Below are 22,912 nucleotides of genomic sequence, written 5' to 3'. Positions count from 1 at the left end.
TGGAGGGGCAGGGAATGCTCCATCAAGGCTCCTTGTGCAGCTCCAATGGTGCTGGGGCGCTTGGCAGGAGCGGTTTGGAGCCTGCTGCCTGCCAGTCACTTCAGGGAGATGAATGTGCTGGGATGGTTATTTATTTATTTCATTATTTTTTTTTTTCTCCCTTCCCTTTGGCGTCGAGCAGCAAGGCGTGTGTTGGTTTATTAATATCCCACGTCTTGCAGAGCGGGGAAACCCGTCTCTCATCCGGCCCTGAGAGCGCCGGCAGCTCTCTGCCATGGGAGGCAGGGAGGGTCTTCCCCCGTCCCCCCGGGGGTCCCTGCCCACGCTCCAGGGTGTTCCCTTGTTGCCAGGTGAGCGACGGGAGCCTCACGGTGCTCTCGGTCAGCCGGGAGGACAGAGGTGCCTACACCTGCCGGGCCTACAGCATCCAGGGCGAGGCTGTGCACACCACGCGCCTGCTCGTCCAAGGTGAGACCCTGCAGCTCCTCAGCATCCCCTGGGAAGCCAGGATGGGGACATTCCACCGGCCACAGGTCCATGGTGTCACCCTGGGGTGACCCTCCAGGCCTCTGTGCCTGGCTGCCCCATGGCTCTGCATCCGGTTTGTAGGATGGAGGAATCTGCTTAATTGGGACCCTGATGAGCAGCCAGGCCCTGATGGCAGCTTGGTTTTGTTTGGGAAGCGGGGAAAAGATTGAGGCTGTCATGAAGAGCTTCATCAGACAGCGATGATGCATGACAGGCCTCCTGCTCCTTGCTCCCTCTCTTATTAAATAAATCTTTAATTAGGTCAACAGCTACCGGCAGAGAGGGGAGCAGGGGGTGTCCTCTGCTCTGCTTTTGTGGCAGTGGTGAGCTGCTGGCTCCTGGCAGTCTGTTCCCCCTGGATTTTTCCTGTGGGTGATACTATCCTCCAGAAATGCTGGAGATGAAGGGAGGTGTGTCCTTGTGTGCTCTGGGAGAAGCACCATGGGCGTGGATCCTCTCCTCAAAGCTGTAGAGATTAGGAAAGGACTGGGTATAACAGTGTCACTGGTTCTCAGTCAGCCCAGAGATTAGGGGAGAGGTTGGGAATAACAGGGTCACTGTGGTTCTCAGTCAGCTCAGAAATTAAGGAAAGGGCTGGGAATAACAGTGTCACTGGTTCTCAGTCAGCCCAGATATTAGGGGAAGGGTTGGGAATGACAGGGTCACTGTGGTTGTCAGAGGATCGGGACCAGCCCTGCCCAAGAGCCCTCCCGCAGGACCCAGCTAAAATGCTGTGATGGAGCTGAACCTGAGCAACCTGTAGTGGTGGGAGTGACACCTTCCTCTTACCCCCTCCAGGACCTCCCTTTATCGTTTCACCTCCGGAGAACATCACAGTCAACATCTCCCAGGATGCTCTGTTCACCTGCCAGGCCGAGGCGTACCCCGGGAACCTCACCTACCTGTGGTACTGGGAGGAGGAGAACGTCTACTTCAAGAAGTGAGTTTATAGCTGCTGGGGCAGCGTGTTCTCCTCCTCCTGCTGCTCCTGGGCTGTGCTGGGAGCTGGGATTGTTTGTGCTGGGCTTTGCCCCTGGCTCTCCTCGTGATCCTCCTCTCCTCTTCTCCTGCAGTGACTTGAAGCTGAGGGTGCGGATCCTGATCGACGGGACGCTGATTATTTTCCGTGTCAAACCAGAGGATGCTGGAAAATACACCTGTATCCCCAGCAACAGCCTGGGCCGCTCGCCATCAGCCTCTGCCTACCTGACAGTGCAGTGTGAGTGCGGGGATGGGGCTGGCATTGATAACACCTGGCTCCCAGGCAGCCCCAGAGGCTCTCTTGTCCTGGTGTGACACTGGGAGAGTCAGGCTGATGTGACAGCAGCCTTTGGATGAACACGGAATCATCCTTAGCAAAAAGCTTAAGAGCATCCCACGTGGGCGTGGGAGACGAGAAAGCAAATGGTCTGAGCAGCCTCAGTGACACTGCTCAGCTGGGACCAGCATCCACCTTGGCTACAAGTGTTTTTTAATTAGGTGAGCGTGACAGTGTCCACAGGGGTCTTAGGTTGAGGGAAGAGACAAGGATCTGACTCTGTTTCGGAAGGCTTGACTTATTATTTTATGATATATATTACATTAAAACTATACTAAAATAATAGAAGAAAGGATTTTATCAGAAGGCTAGCTAAGAATAGAATAGCAAAGAATGATAACAAAGGTTTGTGGCTCGGACTCTCTGTCTGAGCCAGCTGGGTTGTGATTGACCATTAATTAGAAACAATCAACATGGGCTAATCAAAAATCCACTTGTTGCATTCTACAGCAGCAGATAACCAATGTTTACATTTTGTTCTCAGCTTCTTAGAAGGAAAAATCCTAAAGAAAGGATTTTTCATAAAAGATGTCTGTAACAGGTGAGCGTCATCCCATGGCTGCTGCCTCACCGTCCTCACCGTGCTGGGGTGAGGTGAGGGCTCTCGGTGCCAAGGTGTATTTTTTGGTGTTTATTTCGGGGGTTATTCCTGTGGCGTGGCTGTTCTTGTGTCACATTCCTCGGGCGGTAAGCGATCTAAACAAGCTCGGGAGAAAGGGCTGCAGCAGCAGTGGCGCCTCCCACGCTCGCTGTTCTGCCGGAATCCCCGGGCGGTAATGGGTAGTGTGCCACCGGCGTCCTGTGGCATTCCACTGTAATGGCCTCAATTGCCGCCGCTCCAATTGCAATATTGCTCTGCTCCCAAAGACTTCGGCGTTTTTATTTCATAATGAAAGACAGGCCTGAGCAAAGTGGGCTCTCGGCGAGGGTTTTCCAAGGCTGCCTTAGAGCTGCTGCTGCCTTTAGACCTGGTGCTGGTTAGTGGGGAACCCAAGAGCAAGGCTGTCAGGTCCCTGTGGGGATGGATGAAGGGGCAGAGTGGGCAGGGGGATGGTGTGAGTAGTGCTGTGCCCAGGCACAGGCGTGATTTGGGGCTTGGATGTTCCCAGCTGGGTGGCTCTTGGGAAAGCCTGTGGCCTCAGGCCATTAAATCTGCCCTGCCTCTAATCCAGGGCCGCTTGTCAGGGCTGATAGCTGTTAAAAATAGCTCTAATGGCAGGGAGAACGGGCTCGGACAATCTGCTGCTCAGCCAGGCTTCAGCACAAGGAAGGGTGCTCGGATTTTGGCGCCACAAACCCTTTTCCTCCTGAGCAAACCTCGTCCACACCGGGGTGATAGCTCTGGAGGGAGTTTCCCATCCTCCAAAAGCAAATGGGGACACAGCTCCGGGTCATTAGTGGGCTGGCTGGCCCCTGGCCAGTGACCTAGTAGTGAAAGGCTCGATCCCATTACCCTCTCCCGCACTGCTGGAGTCCTTGATTACATTTCCTAAGAGGTGGAGTTAAGCAGAGGGGGGTAAAGCCTGCTCCATATGTGGCGCTGGGCAATCTGGGTTATGGTGCCACTGCCGGGGGCGAGCGGTTTTGGGGAGTGGTTGGGGTGACGTGCTGGGAGCAGAGCTGCCAAACTCTGCTGGTTTTGCCCCAAGAAAGCAATAATCTTCCATCTTCCACATCTTCCATGCCTTCCTGTTAAGCACCTTAATGTTTACCCTCCCAATTTGCATCAGCAGTGCAGGGATGCTGCACCCCAAAACTCCCACATTTATCCCTTAATGCAACATAAGCCCCATCAGGATTTTCCCATAACCTCGTGCTGCCGGTGTCTAGACGAGATTGTAGAAATACTCACTCTTCTTATTAAAAATAACATTTTTTTAAAAAGCTTCTTATTAAAGAAAGTCTAGATTCTCTTCAACCCACTCGCACTTAATTAAAAAGCTCTTAGAAGTGCTGTTAATGACACATTCTAGACTGGAGGATTGCGAGACACCTCTCTGCGTGGGTGATGCAGTGTGGAGGGGGGGGTTAGATATGTATTTTAAGGTTTTTGCATCTTGGAAAGGGTGAGGTGGCTGCTGTTCAACATGACCCAGCCTCAATGAGGCATGAGTATAAGCAGATATGGGAGGTAAAGGACTTGTGGCAGCCTGGACACAGATCCTTTTTGCTATCTGTGTGTGTTTTAAGGTTTGGCAGTTGAAATAGCTTTGATTGCTTATATGTAAAACCAGGCTGTGCTGGGTGTTCATCACACCTGGCACATGTGCTGTAATGGAGCACTGCAGTCTTCAGCAAGATGGAAGTTGGTGTGGAATTTGGAGCAGGCATATCTTCATTTCTTCTTAAATGCAATCTTTAATGAGCCCCAGGTAGGAACACCCTGGACATGAGCAAAGCCTCCCAAAAATGCCAGGTATTCCAGAGGATTTGTGTGTAGCAAGCCTGGCTTAACAACCTGTGGGAGCCAGGGTGGTGCTGGGTTTGGAATTCATTACAAAAGTGAGGCAGATGCTGTGAAGCCAGGCTGGGAGGAGAGAAGGGCTCTCTCCCTGTGCTAACATGGTGCTGCTGCCCTCCAGATCCTGCCCGTGTGGTGAACATGCCCCCCATCATCTACGTTCCCATCGGGATCCACGGGTACATCCGCTGCCCCGTGGAGGCAGAGCCGCCGGTCACGCTGGTCAAGTGGAACAAGGACGGGCGTCCCCTGCGAATCGAGAAGGTAACAGAGCCCCCAGGGAGGAGGGGAGAGGGGGGCACAGAGGGCTCGGACCCTCATGTCCTCAGCAAACATCAGTGAGCACCACCAGGCATCCCTTTGTGTTGGGAGAGAAGAATCTCATGGATGGGATGACTCTGCTTTTCTTTATCAGAGTTAATTCCAGTTCTCATATGGAGCCCACAGTGCCTCTGGACATTCTATGTCTCCCACACTTCATGCCTTCTTCCCCCTAAAGTCACCTCCTGATGGCCCTGCTTTATTTTTCCAGTCGCAACTGGTGGTTAAAAGACCCTTTTAACAAATCTACATCTTCCCCTAATCATGGTTTGATAGTCTGAGCAAGGATATTAGCCATTAAATATTTAAAGAAAACGCTCAATATTTTAAATTTTTTTGCTTAAATATTAACGATTTGAAGTTTTAATTCCATTTAAAGCTGTTGCTGCTGTGGCCTCCTGGTCCTTGGTGCCCTCAGCTCTCCAGGTGATGTCTTGCTGACTCCAGAACAAGTCTTATTTAGTGTTAGATTCTGATCTTAAATCTTTTTGAGCTACATGAAGGAGCCTGGCTGTGCTTGGACAGGCTGATGTTGCCCAAATTTCTGTTGAGGAAATGCTTTGGATGTTGGGAGTGGGATTGGGCATCTCCTGGTGATGTGACAGCACCCTGGGCATGGGTGGGGGCTTGGCTGAGGGGGAAATAAGGAGCTGTGGTGAGTGCTGGCTAAGTGATCTCCCTGCTTCTCCCTGCTGCAGTATTCTGGCTGGAACCTGCTGGAAGACGGGTCGATCCGGATCGAAGAGGCCACTGAAGATGCTCTCGGCACTTACACCTGTGTGCCTTATAACGCCCTGGGTACGATGGGCCAGTCTCCCCCTGCCCGACTGGTACTGAAGGTAATCCTCTGCCAGAATCCCGTGGGTTTGCTGGGAGCAGTGTCCTCCTGTGCCAGGAGCAGCTCCTGGGGCTGTGTGGGGAAGAGCAGAGGCTCCAGGGTGAGGGTGGTGTGTCTGTGCTGTGGTTGGAGATGTGCTTCCCACCAGCCCAGGCAAACCCCCAGGGCACCCTGTCTGGTGTAGCTGGAAATATCCTGCTGGAGCAGCAGCGTGGGTTTTGACACTGGATTGGGGTAGTTTGAGGAAACATCTCCCTGGAACGTCCCCTTTGCCAACAAAACACTTAGCCCTGCTGGCCCGGGCTTGGGTTCAGGAGGATTTTAATAAATGAATGATTTGAGCTCCACGTGCTCCGGCTGCGTGCGGCGCCTGGGGCGCGCTGAGCTCCCAGCGCAGCTCCTGGTGCAGCTGGGGTGGGAGCTGATGCCTCTTCCCTCCCTGAACACGGAGTCCTGTGCCTGGGAGGGAGCCGTGGTGATTCATGGTGTCTCGGCGAGGTTCAGATGAGAACGCTTTGTGTACCAGACACGCGCATCCGCCGGGGCGGCTGCCGGGGCGAGGAAATCAGGTTGATGGCTGATGTGATGTGGGTGGGTTTCTTCCTGTTTCCAGGAGGTAAAAAGCAAGATGCTGCTCAGCCTGGGGAAGAGAAGTTGCGTGGAGGTGTCAAAGCAGGCTTCCTGTGTCTGAGGGCACCTGCAAGGAAGCTGGAGAGGGATTCTTTGTCAGGAACTGTAGAGATGGGACAAGGGGTAATGGGGTCAAACTGAAAGAGGCAAAATTTAGGTTAGATATTAGGAGTGTGAGGGTGATGAGGCCCTGGCACAGGATGCTCAAAAAAGCTGTGGATGGAAGTGTCCAAGGCCAGGTTGGAGCAATCTGTGATAGTGGAATGTGTCCCTGGCTATGGCAGAGAGTGGAATGGGATGAGCTTTAATGTACTTTCCAACCCAAACCATTCTGGGATTCCATGATTCTATGCTCCAGTGTGGTGGCTCTTTGGACAGAATCTTCCTCCAGGTGTAATTTAAGCCATTGAGGCTCCTTAGCACACGTTCTCCACACAATTTTCCTTGCAATGCCTCAGACTTACCCAGAATGGGGATTGTGTTGGTCTGGCAAAGGCTTGGTTTTGGTGATGGGAGTTTGGGCAGGCTGACACTCCTTGTTTTCCCTTGTTTGGCTGCAGGACCCCCCCTATTTCACGGTGCTACCAGGCTGGGAGTACAGACAGGAGGCAGGGAGGGAGCTGTTGATTCCTTGCGCTGCTGCCGGAGACCCCTTTCCCATCATCGCCTGGAGAAAGGTACCCGGCCTGCCAGACAAATCTGCAGTGCCTTTGGCTTTTGGTGAATATTGCAGACAGAGAAGCCACACTCTGTCCCGGTAAGAACAAACTGCAGGTACAGCTGCTTCGCTTTGGGCTGAGCCACTGCCGTCCTGTCCCGCAGGTGGGTGGGGGAAGCCCGGCTTGTGGCCGCCCAGTAATCCCGGGAAACCGACACGGCAGCATCCGCAAAGCTGAAACACTGCCCCCGCCCCGGCCCCTCCTCTGCCTCGCCAGCACTGCCCACAGGACGCCCTCCTCCTTGCCTGGCTCCCAGGTGTCACCAGCAGGACGTGGCAGTGGTGGCAGTGCCGTTGTCGCAGCACACACCTCCTGTGGAGGGAGGGGATGTGTCACCGCAGCACATCCAGGGCTCTGGACCAGTCAGCAGCTGCTTTACTGCCCCGTGACTTCAAAGAGCCTGGGAAGAAGCTGTTTTTTTGATCCTGAACTGGATATAAAGTCTTCAAGATGTTCCTTGTCATAGAGCAGGGTGTGGTGGCACAGCCTGGGAGCAGCGAGGTCTTTCCAGTCCTCCTGCAGCCTTCCCCTTGCTTGCCACCTTTACTGCTCCCATAGGAACATACAGCTCTCACTGTACAGGAGAGCTCCTGGGCTCTTTGTTGTGCTGTCAGGAGCTTCCCTCCAAGCCTTCCATGCCCTTCTTAGGGCTCTTGAGAGTGATCTGGGTCCCTCTGTCACCCGGTGGGGCCATCCCCAATCTTTGTGTCTTGAGCTGCTGCACCTCTGGGTTCCTTTTAGCAGCACGAGAGGACCATGACTTGTACAAATTGCAAGTGACCTGCCTAAAGCTTGTTGGCTGTTTAGCCTTTTTCTCCATCTTATTTTCCTTTAGATGCCCTCACCAGTCTCAGCCAGGTTTCTTTCCAATCCCACTTGTGCCTTCTGGTGATCCTTCTCGTTTTTTGGCTCTGTACTTATTTCCTCCAACTTCAGTTATGGCTGGCTTGGGCTGGGCTCGGTTCGCCAGTGGCAGAAGCCAAATTCCTCCCTCCCCATCAGCCCACCAGTGCTGACCAGCCTCTTGAAGAACTCCTTGCCTTGCACTGGTAACCCAACGTGTCCATGGGCTCCTCTGCTCATCCTTTGCATCAACCTGTGGGTCCTGGTGTTGATCAGCAGAGTTCCCCACATGAAGAACAGCTGAGGAAGACTCAGGACAACGTGGAATTTGCACAGCTTCGGCTGATGGGCATAGATGAGTTGTTACAAGATCCATCTTTCCGCTCGGCTTGAGAGATTCCAGGCACCTCCACGCACGCCATCCTCCCACATCCCCTCGGGGCCCTTGCTGCCCAGACTCTGATGCAAAGGCTCCTGCCTCTCATCTGCTGCTAACTGAGGCTGAGGGGCAGTTTGGGCATCTCCTGGGGCATCCTATGCCTTCCCCATCCTGGGAGGGGGTTTGCTGGGACACACAGTGCCCGTTCTTGCAGCAGTTTCAGCTTTGGATGCCGGAGGCTGAGCCCTGCCGCGGGGCTGGCTGTCCGTGCGAGTGCCGTGGGGTTTCCCGCTGGTGTGTGAGCGCTGCCAGCAGCCTCCTGACGCATGCCTCTCGCGTTGCCCCCCAGGTCCTCTCGGAAACGGGGGAACCGTCTGCCTTGCCACGACCGGAGAGCCCGGATCCCCTGCCGGTGGCCGGCGGTGTCCCCTGGGCCGCGCAGGTAGCTTAGTGACCCCGCCGCCGCCTCGCCCTGCCCCACCGCCCGCTGCTGAGTCCCGTTCTTTTCTCTCTCTCTGCCTGGCTCCCCCCACCCCGCTCCTTGCCCAAGGTAGGGAAGCCCAGCAGGAGCAAGCACAACACGCTGCCCGGCGGGACCCTGCAGATCCGCTCCCTCGGCAAGGACGACCACGGCGAGTGGGAGTGCGTCGCCACCAACATTGTCGCGAGCATTACTGCCAGCACCCACCTGACCGTCGTAGGTAAGGGCAGGGGGGGAAAAGGGGTCTGGGGAGAGCCCCCTGGGCAAGGCAGGAGGTGGGTGTGCTCCTCACAGGTGACAGGACAAGGGGCAGTGGCTTTAAACTGGGAGACAGGAGGTTTAGATGGGATATTGGGAAGAAATCCCTCCCTTTGAGGGTGGTGAGGCCCTGGCATAGAAGCTGTGGCTGCCCCATCTCTGAAAGTGTTCAGGGTCCCATTGGACAGGGCTTGGAGCAACCTGGTCTACTGGAAGGTGTCCCTGCCCATGTCAGGAGTGTTTGAGTAGCTGTCCCTTCAAGTTCCTTCCAACCCAAACCACTCTATGATATTGGGAAGAAATTCCTCCCTTTGAGGGTGATGAGGCCCTGGGACAGAAGCCTCACCACTTGGTACACAAATACCAGAAGTGTCCAGAAGCCTCACCACCTCACCTTGAAGACTTCTGGAAGTGTTCAAGGTCCTATTGGACAGGGTTTGGAGCAACCTGGTCTACTGGAAGGTGTCCCTGCCCATTTCAGGAGAGTTTGAGTAGCTGTCCCTTCAAGTTCCTTCCACTCTCCCAAACCACTCAAAGGAGCAGTGCCTCCTTTAAATGTTATTTCCTGGTGGAGTTGCCTTTCTCTGTGCTGTTACTTTGGCCACCTGTCCTGCTGCCATTTCCAGCAGAAATGGCCTTGGCCATTTGTGACCGTGTTCACAGGGGTCTGAGGATGAGGGAAGAGACGAGGATCTGACTCCATGTTTCAGAAGGCTTGATTTATTATTTTATGATATATTTTATATTAAAACTATAGTAAAAGAATAGAAAAAAGGATTTCATCAGAAGGCTGGCTAAGAATAGAAAAAGAAGGAATGATAACAAAGGCTTGTGTCTCGGACAGAGAGTCTGAGCTAGCTCACTGTGATTGGCCATTAATTAGAAGCAACAACATGAGACCAATCCCGGATGCACCTGTTGCATTCCACAGCAGCAGATAACCATTGCTTACATTTTGTTCCTGAGGCCTCCGAGCTTCTCAGGAGGAAAAATCCTAAGGAAAGGATTTTAAAAGATGTCAATGGTTGTCACAGATATCTTTTATGAAAAATCCTTTCCTTAGGACAGCCACTGGCTTGGTGCAAGAGGAGTCCCCTCAGAGCATGGCTTGGCAGACGCCCCCTTGCAGCCATGGTGCTGCTGCCCTCTGAGCTGTCCCCTCTCTGTGCAGGGACGAGCCCTCACGCTCCGACCAGCGTGCACGTGGTGGCCGCCATGACCTCAGCCAACGTGTCCTGGGAGCCCGGCTATGACGGTGGATACGAGCAGACTTTCTCAGTTTGGTACGGCCCTCTGTGAGTCATCCTGGCATGCTTTGCTCTCTGCTTCTTTTCCTTCCTAGCCGACCCGAGCTTGGAGCAGCTGGGGGGAGGAGGGTGGGGAGGGTGGTGTGGTGTGCCCAGCTCTGTGCCCAGCCCTGTGCCTGTGGGCCTTACAGGGTTGAGCTCCCTCGGGGTTCCTCTGAGAGATGGGTGGTGGTGGTGGTGGGATGGTGCAGTTCCTGTATTTCCTCTCCCTTCTGTGCTGGCCACTGCCTCTGTCTGCCCCAGCAGGTTTTACTCTGCTTGTGGTACACAGGAGATGCTTTGCATTCGTGTTGCTGTGCCTCTGGCATCTAATTTCAAGATAAACTGTTTATGAGGCTTTACAGCCAGGGAGAGGATGGAAAATGCAACCTTTAGAGAGTGTGTCCTGGAAGAGCTGTGACTAAGCAGAAATGTTCTCTCCTTGCTCTGTGGCTCCCTGGGGGTGGTTAAATCCCAGCTGAGCTCATGACCAGCCACTGTGAGATGCTGGCACTGGGGCTTTGCTCCCACAGCTCCTGTGCTCCCCAGGTGCATCCCACCTTCCTGCAGCAGGGCCAGGCTCAGTCCTGTGCCTTTCCCCTGGGGCAGGGGAGGGAGAAATGCAGCTGCAGCAAGGCTGGGGTATTCTTTGGGCTCTGCTGTTGTCATCTTCTTCTAAAGAATCCTCCTTGGAAACGTGGAGGGGGCGATGTGTTCCCTTTCCAGGCCTGGGCTGGCATTCTTCAGCCTTTCCTCTCGCTCTCTCCTTCTTTCCTTGCCTTAATTTGCCCTGATGGAGGCTGCTGATAGAGAGGAGAGAGGGAGACGCTGCCTGTAATGATTTCTGCTCTGCTCCAGCCTGGGGCTGGGCTGTCTGTCTGGAATGGAAAGAAGGAATGGATTGAACTGAGAGGGGGAAAATGAGGGAGCAAGCTGAGCAGTGCAGACCTTGCTTTGATGAAAATGTCCTTGGGAAGGAGTGGTTAAACCTCTCTGCTCTGGCTGCATCAGCAGCTGCTGCTGCTCTTGCTCTGCAGGCTGCTCTCAGATTCCTGCCTCCTCGTGGCTCCTCCAGACTCCACAGGGAGAGAGCAGCCAGCAGGGCAGGGTGTTTGCACCAAGCTGGCATTCAGGAATTCACAGGGAGCTGTGGGGGCTCAGGATAGTGACCTGCCTTGCCCTGACCCTGGGGTGTGATCCCTGGGGGACGTGCTGTTCCCTGGGCATCTGGGGGATCTGGGCCACAGCTGGCTCCTGCAGTGCCATCCAGAGTGCCATCCATGTGCTCTCCTCCCTGCTGTGGCTGTGGGATGCTCAAGCAAAACAAGGCTCCATTTTCTCTGCATTCATGCTCTCCTCCTGCCTCTGCCATTGTTGAGGCTGGAAATGCAAACCCCTCTCCCCAAGGGTGGCCAGGCCCAGCACAGCATTCCAGCTGCACCACATCCTCCCTCTGCAAGGGGGTTCTCCCAGTTCAGTGCTGCATTTCCCCCCTGCTTTCCCCACCTCAGCCCCTCTCTCCTGTGTCCCTGCCTGCAGCAGTGCTGGGAAGGAGGGATGTGAGGGCGCTGGGATTAAACACAGCAGGGAAACTGCCCAGGAGAGGGGCAGCCCTGCTGCCCTCCTGCCTCTGCCAGGGTGGAGGGGCACCCTGGGATCTGCAGTCCCAGCTGGAGCTGCACTGATCCAGAGGCTTTCCCTGGGTTTGGCAGAGGCACACAGCACATGCATGGCTCTCCACTGACCTGCTCGTTTCCATGGCTTGCTGCTGCTTCTCTGTCTCATTTTCTGCTCCCTGAACAGCAGCAGTATTTTTCTTTTCTCCATCTTTTTCCTGCTGGGTGGATTCACCTGGCTGTGTGCTGGTAACTGCAGATGTGCCCTCTCATGTGTGCAGGACAGACCATCTGCACCAATCCTTCCCAAATTTTCCATGGACACCACCAAAACCTGCAGCTGAGGGCTCAGACTCCCTAAAACATCTTTCTAACACGAGCAGTATGGTAGTCGTGCAGTGGTGCTGCTTTGGGATGTGGGATGCTGGTGGGATTAATGGCTTGTGGAGGTGGCACTGGAATGGCTCTGGGGGCATTTTTCACCCTGGGGTTGTGGTTAGACCCCAGCAGAAAGGTTCTGTCCTACACTCCCTGCCAGTGCCTCTGCTGCTCTGCCAAACCCTGAGTGGTGACCCAGGCTGTGCTGGCAGCCCCCAGCTTGTGCAAATGTGGCAGAGATGGGGATTTAGTTAAATGTCTCTCGTGGGATGACATGTACAGGGCTACAGCTGAGGGAGAACTTGGCTCTGGCTCAGGAGATGTCGAGGTATAAATGGGAACAGGGCCTGTCTCCTGCGTCAGCCGTTCCCTTTGCAGCACTCCCAAAATGCTCCAGCTCCCACTTTTGCCAATGGGAATCTGGTGCAGATCACATCAGAGCGGGGCTGTTGGCGCTGCTGCCATCCCTGACCCAGCTCAGGGCACAGGGGAGAGCTCGTGGCAGTGCCCCTGAGAGCTGGTGGGACACCAGGGCGTGGTGTCCTCTGCCAGCTCGTGGGTGGTGAGTGGCTGCCCCATGTCCATCCACATCACTGCTGTCAAACCAAACCATTGCTCGGGAAAGCTCCATTTTTGCATAAGAAGTTAATGCTGCCTCTCTGTCCTCCCTGTCAATGACACCTCCCCCTGAGGATGCTCCCTTTTCTCTTGGCAGGATGAAGAGAGCCCAGTTTGGACCCCATGACTGGCTGTCTCTCCCCGTGCCAGCTGGTTCCAGCTGGCTGCTGGTGGATACCTTGGAACCAGAGACTGCCTACCAGTTCAGTGTCTTGGCTCAAAACAAGCTGGGCACCAGCTCCTTCAGTGAGGTGGTCACTGTGAACACTCTAGGTAGGTCCTCCTTGGGAACAGGCAAGGGCTGGGAAGGGATCTGTGATGAGAAGGGCTTTGCCTTTTCCATGTTTCCTATCTGTTGGAAATGGAGATGGAGATGAACATCGTCAGCAATAGTTTCCAGCCATGTAGGGGGATAGTTTGTGGAGGGTCCTGGATGAAGCTTGCAGATTTTGCTGGATGCATGAGGCTCTGGAAGGCTTATCCTGAGAGACAGCATGGGGGAGCTGCACTGTGCCAGTCACCTTTCAGATCTTCCTTAAGTTCAGCTGGGATCAGGAGGTATTAATAGAGCACGAGATCACTTGTTACAGCTCAGAGCCTTTGGCTCTCAGGTGGCAGTGGGAGGAAGCAGGAAGGCCTGGAGTCACGGCCTCATTAGTCCAGTGCCTTTTAAAAATCCACTTTTCTATTTCTGTGATAAGAGACCGGACTCCCAAAAGGTGTCCTAAACTCCTGGAATGTGGGAACAGCCACAATGGTCCTTCTTATCACTGGCTGGGGGTATATGTACAAATCACAAATGGGACGGGGCTGCTGTGGAACGTGCTTGAGCTGTTTTATTTTCCAGCATCAGTCTCATTGCATTGTTATGACAATGGGAAGATGCCACCAGCTCACATCCTAGGCAGCAGAGCAAGAACTTGCTGTGTTACAAATGTTACAACTCACTTTAGAGGTTTTTTGACCAATCACACAAAGGAAAAGCACATTGACAGTAGTTCTATCCAACCACCATAAGCACACATACCTTTGGTTAAAACAATGCTTGCTTATTTTGAATACAATACCTACTTGTAAGACTTAAAACAGAATGCACAGAGCTCCATTATTAAGCTTAGAACTTCCTAATATCTTGCTAGCTAAACTTTCCTGTAGCTTAGAGAGTTATTCTAGACAAGCATTAATACACAGACCATTGTTCTATTTGTCCTTGCTTTTCTAGTTTTTAAATAATTTTTCTGCTGATCTATCTCAGAAGGCTGCTTAGCTCTAATCACAATTCTACTGTCTCTGAGGCCTGCCTTTTGCAGCTTTCCCAAAACCCCCTGATTTTGTGGATTCCCACACTTCTGCTGCTGCTGGGGGCACGGGTGGGAGAGGATCTGCTGTGCTTGCCCTGCCCCAACTCAGAGGTGTCCCTGTCCCTTCTGCTCTGTCCCCAGCATTCCCTGTAACAACTCCAGAGCCTCTGGTGTTGGTTACCCCACCGAGGTGCCTAACAGCCAACCGGACACAGCAAGGCGTCCTCCTGTCGTGGCTCCCTCCCGCCAACCACAGCTTCCCCATCGACCGCTACATCATGGAGTTCCGCGTGGCGGAGAAGTGGGAGATCCTGGATGATGGCATCCCGGGCTCCGAGAGCGAGTTCTTTGCCAAGGACTTGTCCCAGGTGAGCAGGGGCTGGCTGCCCTCACCGTGCCCAACTCAATGATCCTTTCCAGCCTTCATGGTTCTGTGATAATATTGCACCATCTGCTGCAGTTCCGGGGAAGTTTTGGAGTGGCTCGATCAAGGAGCTGGGCAAGATAGAACACTTTAATAATTTTAATTAATGGTATTAAGTAATCACAATCAATATGCATTATAATGATAAATAGTGTGTTATTCTTCAATTACTCTTAGCCAGCATTTGTATAAAGTTGTTATAAGCAACTTCTGTAGGAGCACAGCTTGAGAAAATGACTGATACTTAAACTTTTGCTAAAGCCACTCTGATAGTCTTCAATGAACAAAGCCTGAGAGAGAAGGATGTGTTGTCGAGGTTGGAATGTAGGATTTATGGGCCACAAGGACATTTTGCAGAAAGCAGAAGCTAAAGAGACTAACAAAGTCTCAGTATACATTAGAAAGTCCCTACAGGAGGAAAAAGATACTAAAAATATGCACTAATTAGCATAAGAAGCGAGAAATCGATAACCAATAGAGGATAGAATACAAATTAATGAAAGAGAATTGTGTCATTTAGAACCAATGAACAATGATTTCTGTTTGATGAAAGCCTATAAATAGATGAAAAAGTTTTGTATCTGTGTCTGGGTGGAGGCCAGAATTCTGGTTGGCCACACAAAATGTCCACACACCCCCTGGGCAAGGATAAAAGCGTGGCTTGCTAACATTAAAAATGTGTTGTTAGAGGGTTTTGTTGGAACCCAGGACATCCCTCTGGCTGTCCTGAGCAGCCAAGACCCCTGCCAGGGGGCTCAGAGAGACCCTGGCACAGAGCCCAAGATGCCTGTGGCTTTGATTATGACCCGTGAAACAAGTTACCAACCTTAGATGAAGATCTGCAAGCCATGAAAAATTAAGTAGAATGATAGTGAATTTATCACAGGTTGAAAAAGTAGATTTTGGGGTTTTTAGAATGGGGATTCAGGGGGGCAAGATGGCAGGATCTGGGTGTGTCCAGCCTTTCTCCTTCTTCTTCTTGGCCTCCATCTTCTGCTGTGATGGTGGCACTTTTAGATTGGTTTAGAGCAGAAGCTCACTGTCTAACATAGGTGATAGGTATTGGGAAGTAATTGTAAATATTGTACATATAGTTTTTAGTATAAAAAGATAACACTGCCCTGGGGCAGGCAGATTGCTAAGTGGACTTCAGCAGGACAGGAGAAAGAATTTTATAGATAAAGAACCAGAAACAACCTTGGGACCGAGAAATGAAGAGCCCTGACTCCTTTTTCAAGCGCCAGGCTGGGAAAAGAGACTTTGGAACTCTTCTTGGGGTCACTCTGACAGGCTAGAGATCCTGACAAGTTTTATGGGGATGTTGGAGGCTCTGGTAAGACGAGGCTGTGTGGGGCCCTGACAGGTGTGTTTGGCCTTGCAGGACACCTGGTACGAGTTCCGCGTGCTGGCGGTCATGCAGGATCTCATCAGCGAACCCAGCAACGTCGCTGGCGTGTCCAGCACAGGTGAGGGCTGGCTCCTCTCCTCTCCTCCCCCCGGCTGTGGGGCTGTGAGCTGGGCTGAGGGAGGGATGCAGGGCTCTCATGGGTGTGCTGAGCTGACCCCGATGGGAGCAGGCGAGGACAAATCCCTGGAGCATCGCCGAGCTGAGCCCGCCCCGGCTCTGCGGTGAGCCTGGAGAACAAAGCTCCGAGCGGGCACTGGCGCAGCCGGGGAGCGGGAGTGAAAGGTGGACAGAGGGAAACGTAGCACTGCAGTGCAGAGTCCACAGGGAAAAGGGCTTTGCAAGCAGGGAGGCTGCAACGTGCTGCAGTTCCTGCGTGTTCCCTCTGCACATGCAGCGCTGAGAATGCTCCTGGAGCCAGGGGCAGGCGGAGGAGGGTTGTGATGGCGCTGGGGAAGGAGGGCAGCAGAAAGGAAGGGATGGTGATGCAGCGAGCCTGCATTTTCTGGCTCTCGTGGAAAAGCCGGCTCGGCTGTGCTGCGATGCCGCGGTCTCTCTCTGCCCCCAAGTGGTGCCGGTGTGATGGAGAGAGCTTGCTGCAGATTCCCTGCTCGCTGCCCTTGCTCCTCATGCCCAGGTTTTCTGATGGGGTTTGGCAGGTGCCCGGCCCCAGGCAGCTGCTCTGCCAGGCTGAAAGCTCCGTGGGCAAATGCACTGATGCTGGATATGGCACACGGCAGGAGCACCGAGGTGTGCAGGGTGCACATCTGCACGTGCTCACAGCTGAGGTCTGCTGGGGCTTCACACGTGCTCCTGTTTAGCAAAGGGTTTGCAGCCCAGTTTTCATTGGAATGCTGAAATGAAGCACTGACAAAGAGGTTGAAATACCTTGTGCTGCTGCAGGGGGTTATTCAGCCAGGAGGTGACTGCAGGTTTGCTGCAGTTGTGTGTGTTTAGACATAAATGTGTATTTGTTTGGTGTGGAGGCTTCTTCCCTGAGTGTCCCTGGTAACACAGAAAAGTTTATCAGGTTGGTTTGGGCAATCTGATGTAGCTGAAGATGTCCCTGCTTCTTGCAGGAGAGTTGAACTAGACAGGCTTAAACAGCCCTTTCCAACCCAAACTATCTTATGATTCTGTGAGATCGCCAAAACCCTTGGCCCTGAAGCAGCGCTGATTGCTCTCCATGGGCGGGCTGGCTTGGAAGCAGGGTCTTTACCGAGATTATCATTCCTGGAGACTATCACTGCCTCCACACTGTGGCAGCTCCCTGGGGAAGGCAGCGGGTGTAACACTGAACTGTGTTTTTTTCCCCCAGATGTTTTTCCTCAGCCTGACCTGACGGACGAGGGCCTAGCCCGCCCGGTGCTGGCTGGCATCGTTGCCACCATCTGCTTCCTGGCTGCTGCCATCCTCTTCAGCACACTCGCCGCCTGCTTCGTCAACAAGCAACGCAAACGCAAGCTCAAGCGCAAGAAAGGTGAGCCCATTCCCTGTGTGCTTCCTCCCTCCTTCCTGTCTCCCCCTCGTTTCTAGCCCCCTGGTTGTGTTGTGGTCGTAACCTTCTTCCCTGTCTGTCTCTTCTTGGTCCGTGCGCGTCCTCAGGTGAAGCCCTGACTTCCTCCCTCGGCTGTGCCTGAAAGCGCCCGCGGTCGGGAGCGGGAGAGGCAGGGTGGGTGAAGAGGCGCCAGAGAAACTAGCCTGGGAATTCCGAGGGAGCTCTCCCACGTGGTGATAACTGCTAGAGCCGGGGGTTTAGGCTGGGCTGTCCTCTGGGATGCAGACGGGGAGCACTGCTCACCTGCTCCAGGTCACCCTGGAGCTGGGCTCTCCAGCTGCTCCCAGCATGGAGCGGGCAGTGCTGGGCTAGAGAAGACCCCAAAGGAGACCCTGCTGCTCTGCTTCCCAAAAGCTGGGACTGCAGCCTGCGTGCAGGAGTGGCTGGTAGGGAAAAGGGCGGCTGGGGAGCTGGAGAGGGCAGGGAAGTGGCTCCGTCTCCTCCAGCCTGCGGGGCTGTGGCAGCAGGGTGGGCAGGACCCTGTGACCGGAGCTGTTTGTTGTCAGCAACCATTAAAGCACTGGAGCAATGAAACCTTGGCCTCTTGTTGAGTGTTTTTTGTTGTCGTGATGTTGAGTGTGTCTTGTCTCTGTCGTGTTGCGCCTCCTCAGCGTTCTCTCTTCTTTCCCCTTTTTATTCTCTTCCAGACCCTCCTCTCTCGATAACCCACTGCAGGAAGAGTTTGGAGTCCCCGTAAGTATCTGTCTTAGCTGTGGCACCAGGCTGTGAGGGTCTTCAAGGTGCCTCCCTCCTACAGTCATTGCAAAGCTCAAATGGAAATGTCTCATCCTTATTTGGTTGCTCCTGATGAGTTGTTTTTGAGTGTTCCCTGAACTTTTAGGAACACAGCAGTTCACAAGAGACAAATGGGCTTTGGAGCAGGAAGCAGCAGGGACAAATGCAACAAGCCGAGCTAAGAGATGACCCCGCTGGATCTGTGAATGTTTTGCAAAGCTGGAGTTGGCTGATGGAACTCAATTTCATACCAGTTGGAAGGGGCTCCTTAGGACAAGGACTAGCCTGCTACATATGGAGTCCTTCCTGCCAGCTCAGTGTAGTTTTTGAGTCATTCTCTGTTGGCTCTTTTTTTCCTGGGAAATTCATCTTTTCTCCTGAAGAGAGCCCTGCTGAAGCCTCTTTCCACATGTACCCAAAGGTGGATTGTGGTGCTGCAGAAGCCACAGCTCCTTGCAGAGCCCATCAAAAACATGTGTAGCTGCAAATCAGCAGGAGCATCTTCCCGGTGGGAGTGCAAGAGTCTGGGATGTGGACACCTCATTCTTTGGCTCCTCGACTGTTGGAAAATGTCCTGGTGCTGGTGGATCTGAATCTTACTTGTTTTCAGTTCATTCCCTGCTCTCAAATAACCTGCACTATCTGTTGGATCTGCTGTCTTTTACCTCTCAATCCTATTTGTTCAAGGCTTTCTGGATAGGGATGAGGGAACTGTCCTGGTGCTCTCTGCCTTTTGAGATGCTCAGCCTGAAGTCTGAGTGTTGATAATGGGAAAAAGAGTTGGTTTGAAATGATCTGTCAGCATCTCCAAGTGACATGCTGAGTTCTGTGGGAGGGAACATTTGCCTGATGTCCCTCTCAGGGCCTTTCCTGGGCATGGATAGCTCAGGTGGACATAGGAAAGCCCAGAAGGAGTTGGAAGCAAACTCTGGTTGTGTCTTTTTTCCCTGTGGGGCTGTAGAGCTTGTTGCAAGGTCTTGTTGTGAGGTGTTGGGGTGTTGGTGGAGCTTATTGCAAGGTGTTGGTGTGAGCTTTCAGCCCTGAGTGTTCCAAGCTGCCCTCCCAAGGAGCAGGGATATTGTGCACTGCCGCTGGTGAGACTCTGCCATCCTGGTTAGCCCCTGCCAATTTCTCCCAGAGGTTCCTCTTTTGAGAGCTGGTAGCACTTTGTTTCCCGGATCCAGAGTTGTTCTCCTGGGCAGGAAGGGCTCCTTTCCTCCCCGGGTGACCCTCCCCTCTCGGTTTTTCTCCCCTGTGGTCCAGGTTGTCTTCCGGCAAGGTGAGTCCCGAGAGCATCCGCACGCTCCGTCCCCCCTCGGAGTCCTCTGACGACCAGGGCCCTCAGGCCAAGCGGATGCTGAGCCCCACCAAGGAGAAGGAGCTCTCCCTTTACAAGAAGACCAAACGAGCCATCAGCAGCAAGAAATACAGCGTCTCCAAGGCGGAGGCCGAAGCTGAGGCCACCACTCCTATCGAGCTCATCAGCCGCGGGCCGGACGGACGCTTCGTCATGGACCCGGCCGAGATGGAGCCCTCCCTGAAGACACGGCGGATCGAGGGCTTCCCCTTCGTGGAGGAGACGGACATGTACCCCGAGTTCAGGCAGTCGGACGAGGAGAACGACGACCCCGTCGTCCCCACCTCCGTGACCGCCCTGAAAGCCCAGCTCACCCCTCTCTCCTCCAGCCAGGAGTCCTACCTTCAGCCACCAGCATACAGCCCCCGGTTCCACCGGGCGCTGGAGGGTCCCGGCGCCCTGCAGGCCACCGGCCAGGCCCGCCCGCCAGCCCCCCGGGCTTTCCACCACCAGTTTTACGGTTACCTCAGCAGCAGCAGCCCCGGGGAGGTGGACCCGCCGCCCTTCTACATGCCAGAAGTCAGCCCGCTGAGCTCAGTCATGTCCTCCCCACCGCTGCCCCCCGAGGGGCCCTTCGGACACCCCACCATCCCCGAGGAGAACGGGGAGAATGCCTCCAACAGCACGCTGCCCCTGGCCCAGACCCCCACGGGGGGCCGGTCCCCCGAGCCCTGGGGCAGGGCCGAGTTCCCCTTCGGCAGCCTGGAGCTGGCCCCTGCGCCGTTCCCCCACCAGCTCCAGCCCTGCGAGGCGGCCGAGGGCTCCCAGCCCACGGGCTGCCTTCCTCGGGGGCCACCACCCTCCTCCCTCCAGGTGGTCCCCGCATCCTACTCGGGCATCCTGCCCCTGGAGGCACCAAAGAGCTGGACCGGCAAGTCACCGGGCAGGGGTCAATCCTCCGTGCCCTCTACCACCAAGTGGCAGGACAAACCTATGCAACCCATGGGATGTCAAGGGCAGCTAAGACATACCAGCCAAGGTATGGGCATACCCGTGTTGCCTTACCACGAACCGTCCGAGCCCGTCGGCCCCAGCGGCACAAGCACATTCAGCCTGGACACCAGGTGGTACGAGCCCCAACCCCGACCTCGGCCCAGCCCTCGGCAGGTCAGGAGGGCTGAGCCCAGTTTACATCAGGTGGTGCTACAACCTTCAAGGCTTTCTCCTCTGACCCAAAGTCCCCTGAGCTCCCGCAACAGCTCCCCGGAGCTGACTGCCCGCGCCCGGCCCCGCCCGGGGCTCATCCAGCAGGCGGAGGTGTCGGAGATCACGCTGCAGCCGCCCGCGGCCGTCAGCTTCTCCCGCAAATCCACGCCGTCCTCCACGGGATCTCCGGCGCCGAGCAGCCGCGGGGACAGCCCCAGCTTCCGACCGACCACCGCCTTCACCCCCGTGGGCACCGGCTTCTCCAACTCCCAGGGCTCCTCCCTGCCTGTGGACACCATGGATGTTTTCGGAGACATCCCTTCTCCAAGGAGGGCTGGCGAGGAGATTCTCCAACCGGAGCCGACATCCACCACCACGGTAGCCGCCACAGGGTAAGTGCGTGAGCCCCGTGGTGACCTCCCCCCCGGCCCCTTCCTGGCTTCCCCCACCCTGCCTTACCCACTCCCTCTGACTCCCTCCCTGCCATCACCATCCCAACTGGTAGGGTCTCTCTGGGCACGCTGCAGCATCCCTTTTGGAGACGGCGTCCCGCGGGCTTTGCTAGGCAGAGGCTGGTGCCACGGGCACGGGTTGCATGGCCGCCGCCCGAGAGCGCTGGGTTTTAGGCAGGCGACCTTCCCGGTCCCTTGGGCATCTGGGAGCGCCGTGAACTCGGGCTACGGGCCGTCTACCAGGTGTACAAAGACCTGGCTCGCTTAGGTAAGTGTCCTGGTGTCACTGGAGGTTGTTTCCTCTTCTAGCTGCTGGCTCTTGGCTTTCTTCGAACGTTAGGGCCGCCGCCGCCGCGCCTCTGTCTTCCTCCTCCTCTTCCTTCCCGCGGAGTCTAGAGAGCTTTAATGCATGACAGAAACAGCTATCACGGTCACCGCCCCACCTGCAAAAGGGATGCTGCAGCCCCAGGACGCGGGCAGGGAGAGATCAAGGACTTAGCCACACCAGCAGCATGTCAGGAGAGGAGCAAAAATAAAAATAAACTAAGCCCTGCGGAGATCGGGAGGCTGCCGGCACGCTCAGATCCTGCCCTAAAGAGGGATGTGGCTGCACTAGACAGTAGCGGCTGGTTTTCCAGGTACCAGGGTTGCTCCAGGCAAAAGCGTCTCTCTCTCTCTCTCTCTCTCTCTCTCTCTATTTCTCCTCTTTTCTTCCGTCTTTCACAGCACCTTAGACCCCGTAGCCGTGCTTTCGTCCCATCCTTTCGTCTCGCTTCATTCTGGCTTCTTGTCTGGCGGGGTCGAGCCCCCTCCTCCGGCTTGTGGCGGAGAGGAGTCGGGGGCCGGGGCTGCCGGCCCCGCGGAGCCGGCGCGGTCGGAGGCGTTCGGAGGAGAGGCTGTGTTCTGGGGAGGGGGGAGGCAGCGTTTCACCCCGCAGTGCCCTCCGCATTTCACTCCCGCCCTCTGGTACCTGGAAGCGTTATGGCCTTAGCAAATCCCTCCGGCACTGAACGGAAGGAAGGAGGGCTCAGGGGAGAGAGGATGGGGAGGGAGAGCAGCTGGATGAGCCTGAAATGACTTCTGTGTGCCTCTGGAAAACCCAGCTACGGAGCGATGCAGTCAGGGATGTAGTCACAGGTCCATGTGTCTAGCAGAGCATGCCAAGGAGAGCCAGCTCCAGGACAGAGCCGTGTTAGAGCAGCACTGTTGTCCGTGCTTTTATGCAGTGTATCCATTCGCTTCGTTGATTATCGTTTTTGTTTCTTCTTTTCCTTTCTCTTCTGTTTCTTTCCCCCTTTCTTCTCCAGCCTCGTTTTGTTTGTGTTTCAGTTTGGTTTCTTTCCCTCCTTTTTCCTTTGGAGTTGTTGACGTGCTGATGTGTTGCGGAGCTCGGCTCCTTGCGGGTGTTGATAACTGCTTTGTTTTTGATTAATCTCAGCTATCTGGGCAGTGTTGTCGAGACAAGCTTCTCCTCAGCTCAATAGGTAAGGGTGATCCATGTCCGAAAGGATGGTGTGGGTGCTGTGGAGGGTGGCCGGGAGCGGGGCATGACAGGGGACACGGAAGGGGCTTTTCCAATACCATCTCTTCCTTTAAAGGGGAATAAGGAATGTGAAAACACCAGGAAACACCTCTGGACGCACAGTCTCTGTGGCTTTTGGGTTTCCCCTCCCAGCAGCACATGCTGCCCCCCTGCCTTCGGGGCTGGGGTTTGGGATGAGCCGAGCTTCTGTCTCTCTGGGCCACCCTTCCTTTCTTAGGGGCTGGTGACACACGTGGCACTTTTGGCCCTGGCAGGGTGCACGAGGGCTGTGTGGTGCTAGGGAGGTGTGTGTTGAGGTGGGGTTGTCCCAGATGATC

The 22,912-nt window shown here is 54.8% G+C and overlaps 1 protein-coding gene across 1 annotated transcript in view; it reads left to right on the top strand.

Moving 5' to 3' along the window:
- The window catches only part of IGSF9B (immunoglobulin superfamily member 9B), a 41,649-nt gene that overhangs the window by 11,749 nt on the left and 6,988 nt on the right, over positions 1-22,912 (top strand). The window contains exons 5-18 of the mRNA XM_059488351.1: positions 351-468; positions 1,327-1,468; positions 1,602-1,747; positions 4,429-4,571; positions 5,327-5,467; positions 6,657-6,773; positions 8,588-8,738; positions 9,948-10,059; positions 12,772-12,947; positions 14,117-14,343; positions 15,781-15,865; positions 17,123-17,284; positions 18,010-18,055; positions 19,361-20,992. Of these exons, the coding sequence (XP_059344334.1) occupies positions 351-468; positions 1,327-1,468; positions 1,602-1,747; positions 4,429-4,571; positions 5,327-5,467; positions 6,657-6,773; positions 8,588-8,738; positions 9,948-10,059; positions 12,772-12,947; positions 14,117-14,343; positions 15,781-15,865; positions 17,123-17,284; positions 18,010-18,055; positions 19,361-20,992 (3,398 nt within the window). The remainder of the gene's footprint in view (positions 1-350; positions 469-1,326; positions 1,469-1,601; positions 1,748-4,428; positions 4,572-5,326; positions 5,468-6,656; positions 6,774-8,587; positions 8,739-9,947; positions 10,060-12,771; positions 12,948-14,116; positions 14,344-15,780; positions 15,866-17,122; positions 17,285-18,009; positions 18,056-19,360; positions 20,993-22,912) is intronic.

The sequence above is a fragment of the Ammospiza nelsoni genome, chromosome 24 (assembly GCF_027579445.1).
Source record: "Ammospiza nelsoni isolate bAmmNel1 chromosome 24, bAmmNel1.pri, whole genome shotgun sequence".
In the NCBI taxonomy this organism is placed as follows: Eukaryota; Metazoa; Chordata; class Aves; order Passeriformes; family Passerellidae; genus Ammospiza; species Ammospiza nelsoni.
The sequence above is the reverse complement of the archived record's forward strand: the minus strand, read 5'-3'. Positions and strand labels throughout refer to the sequence as shown.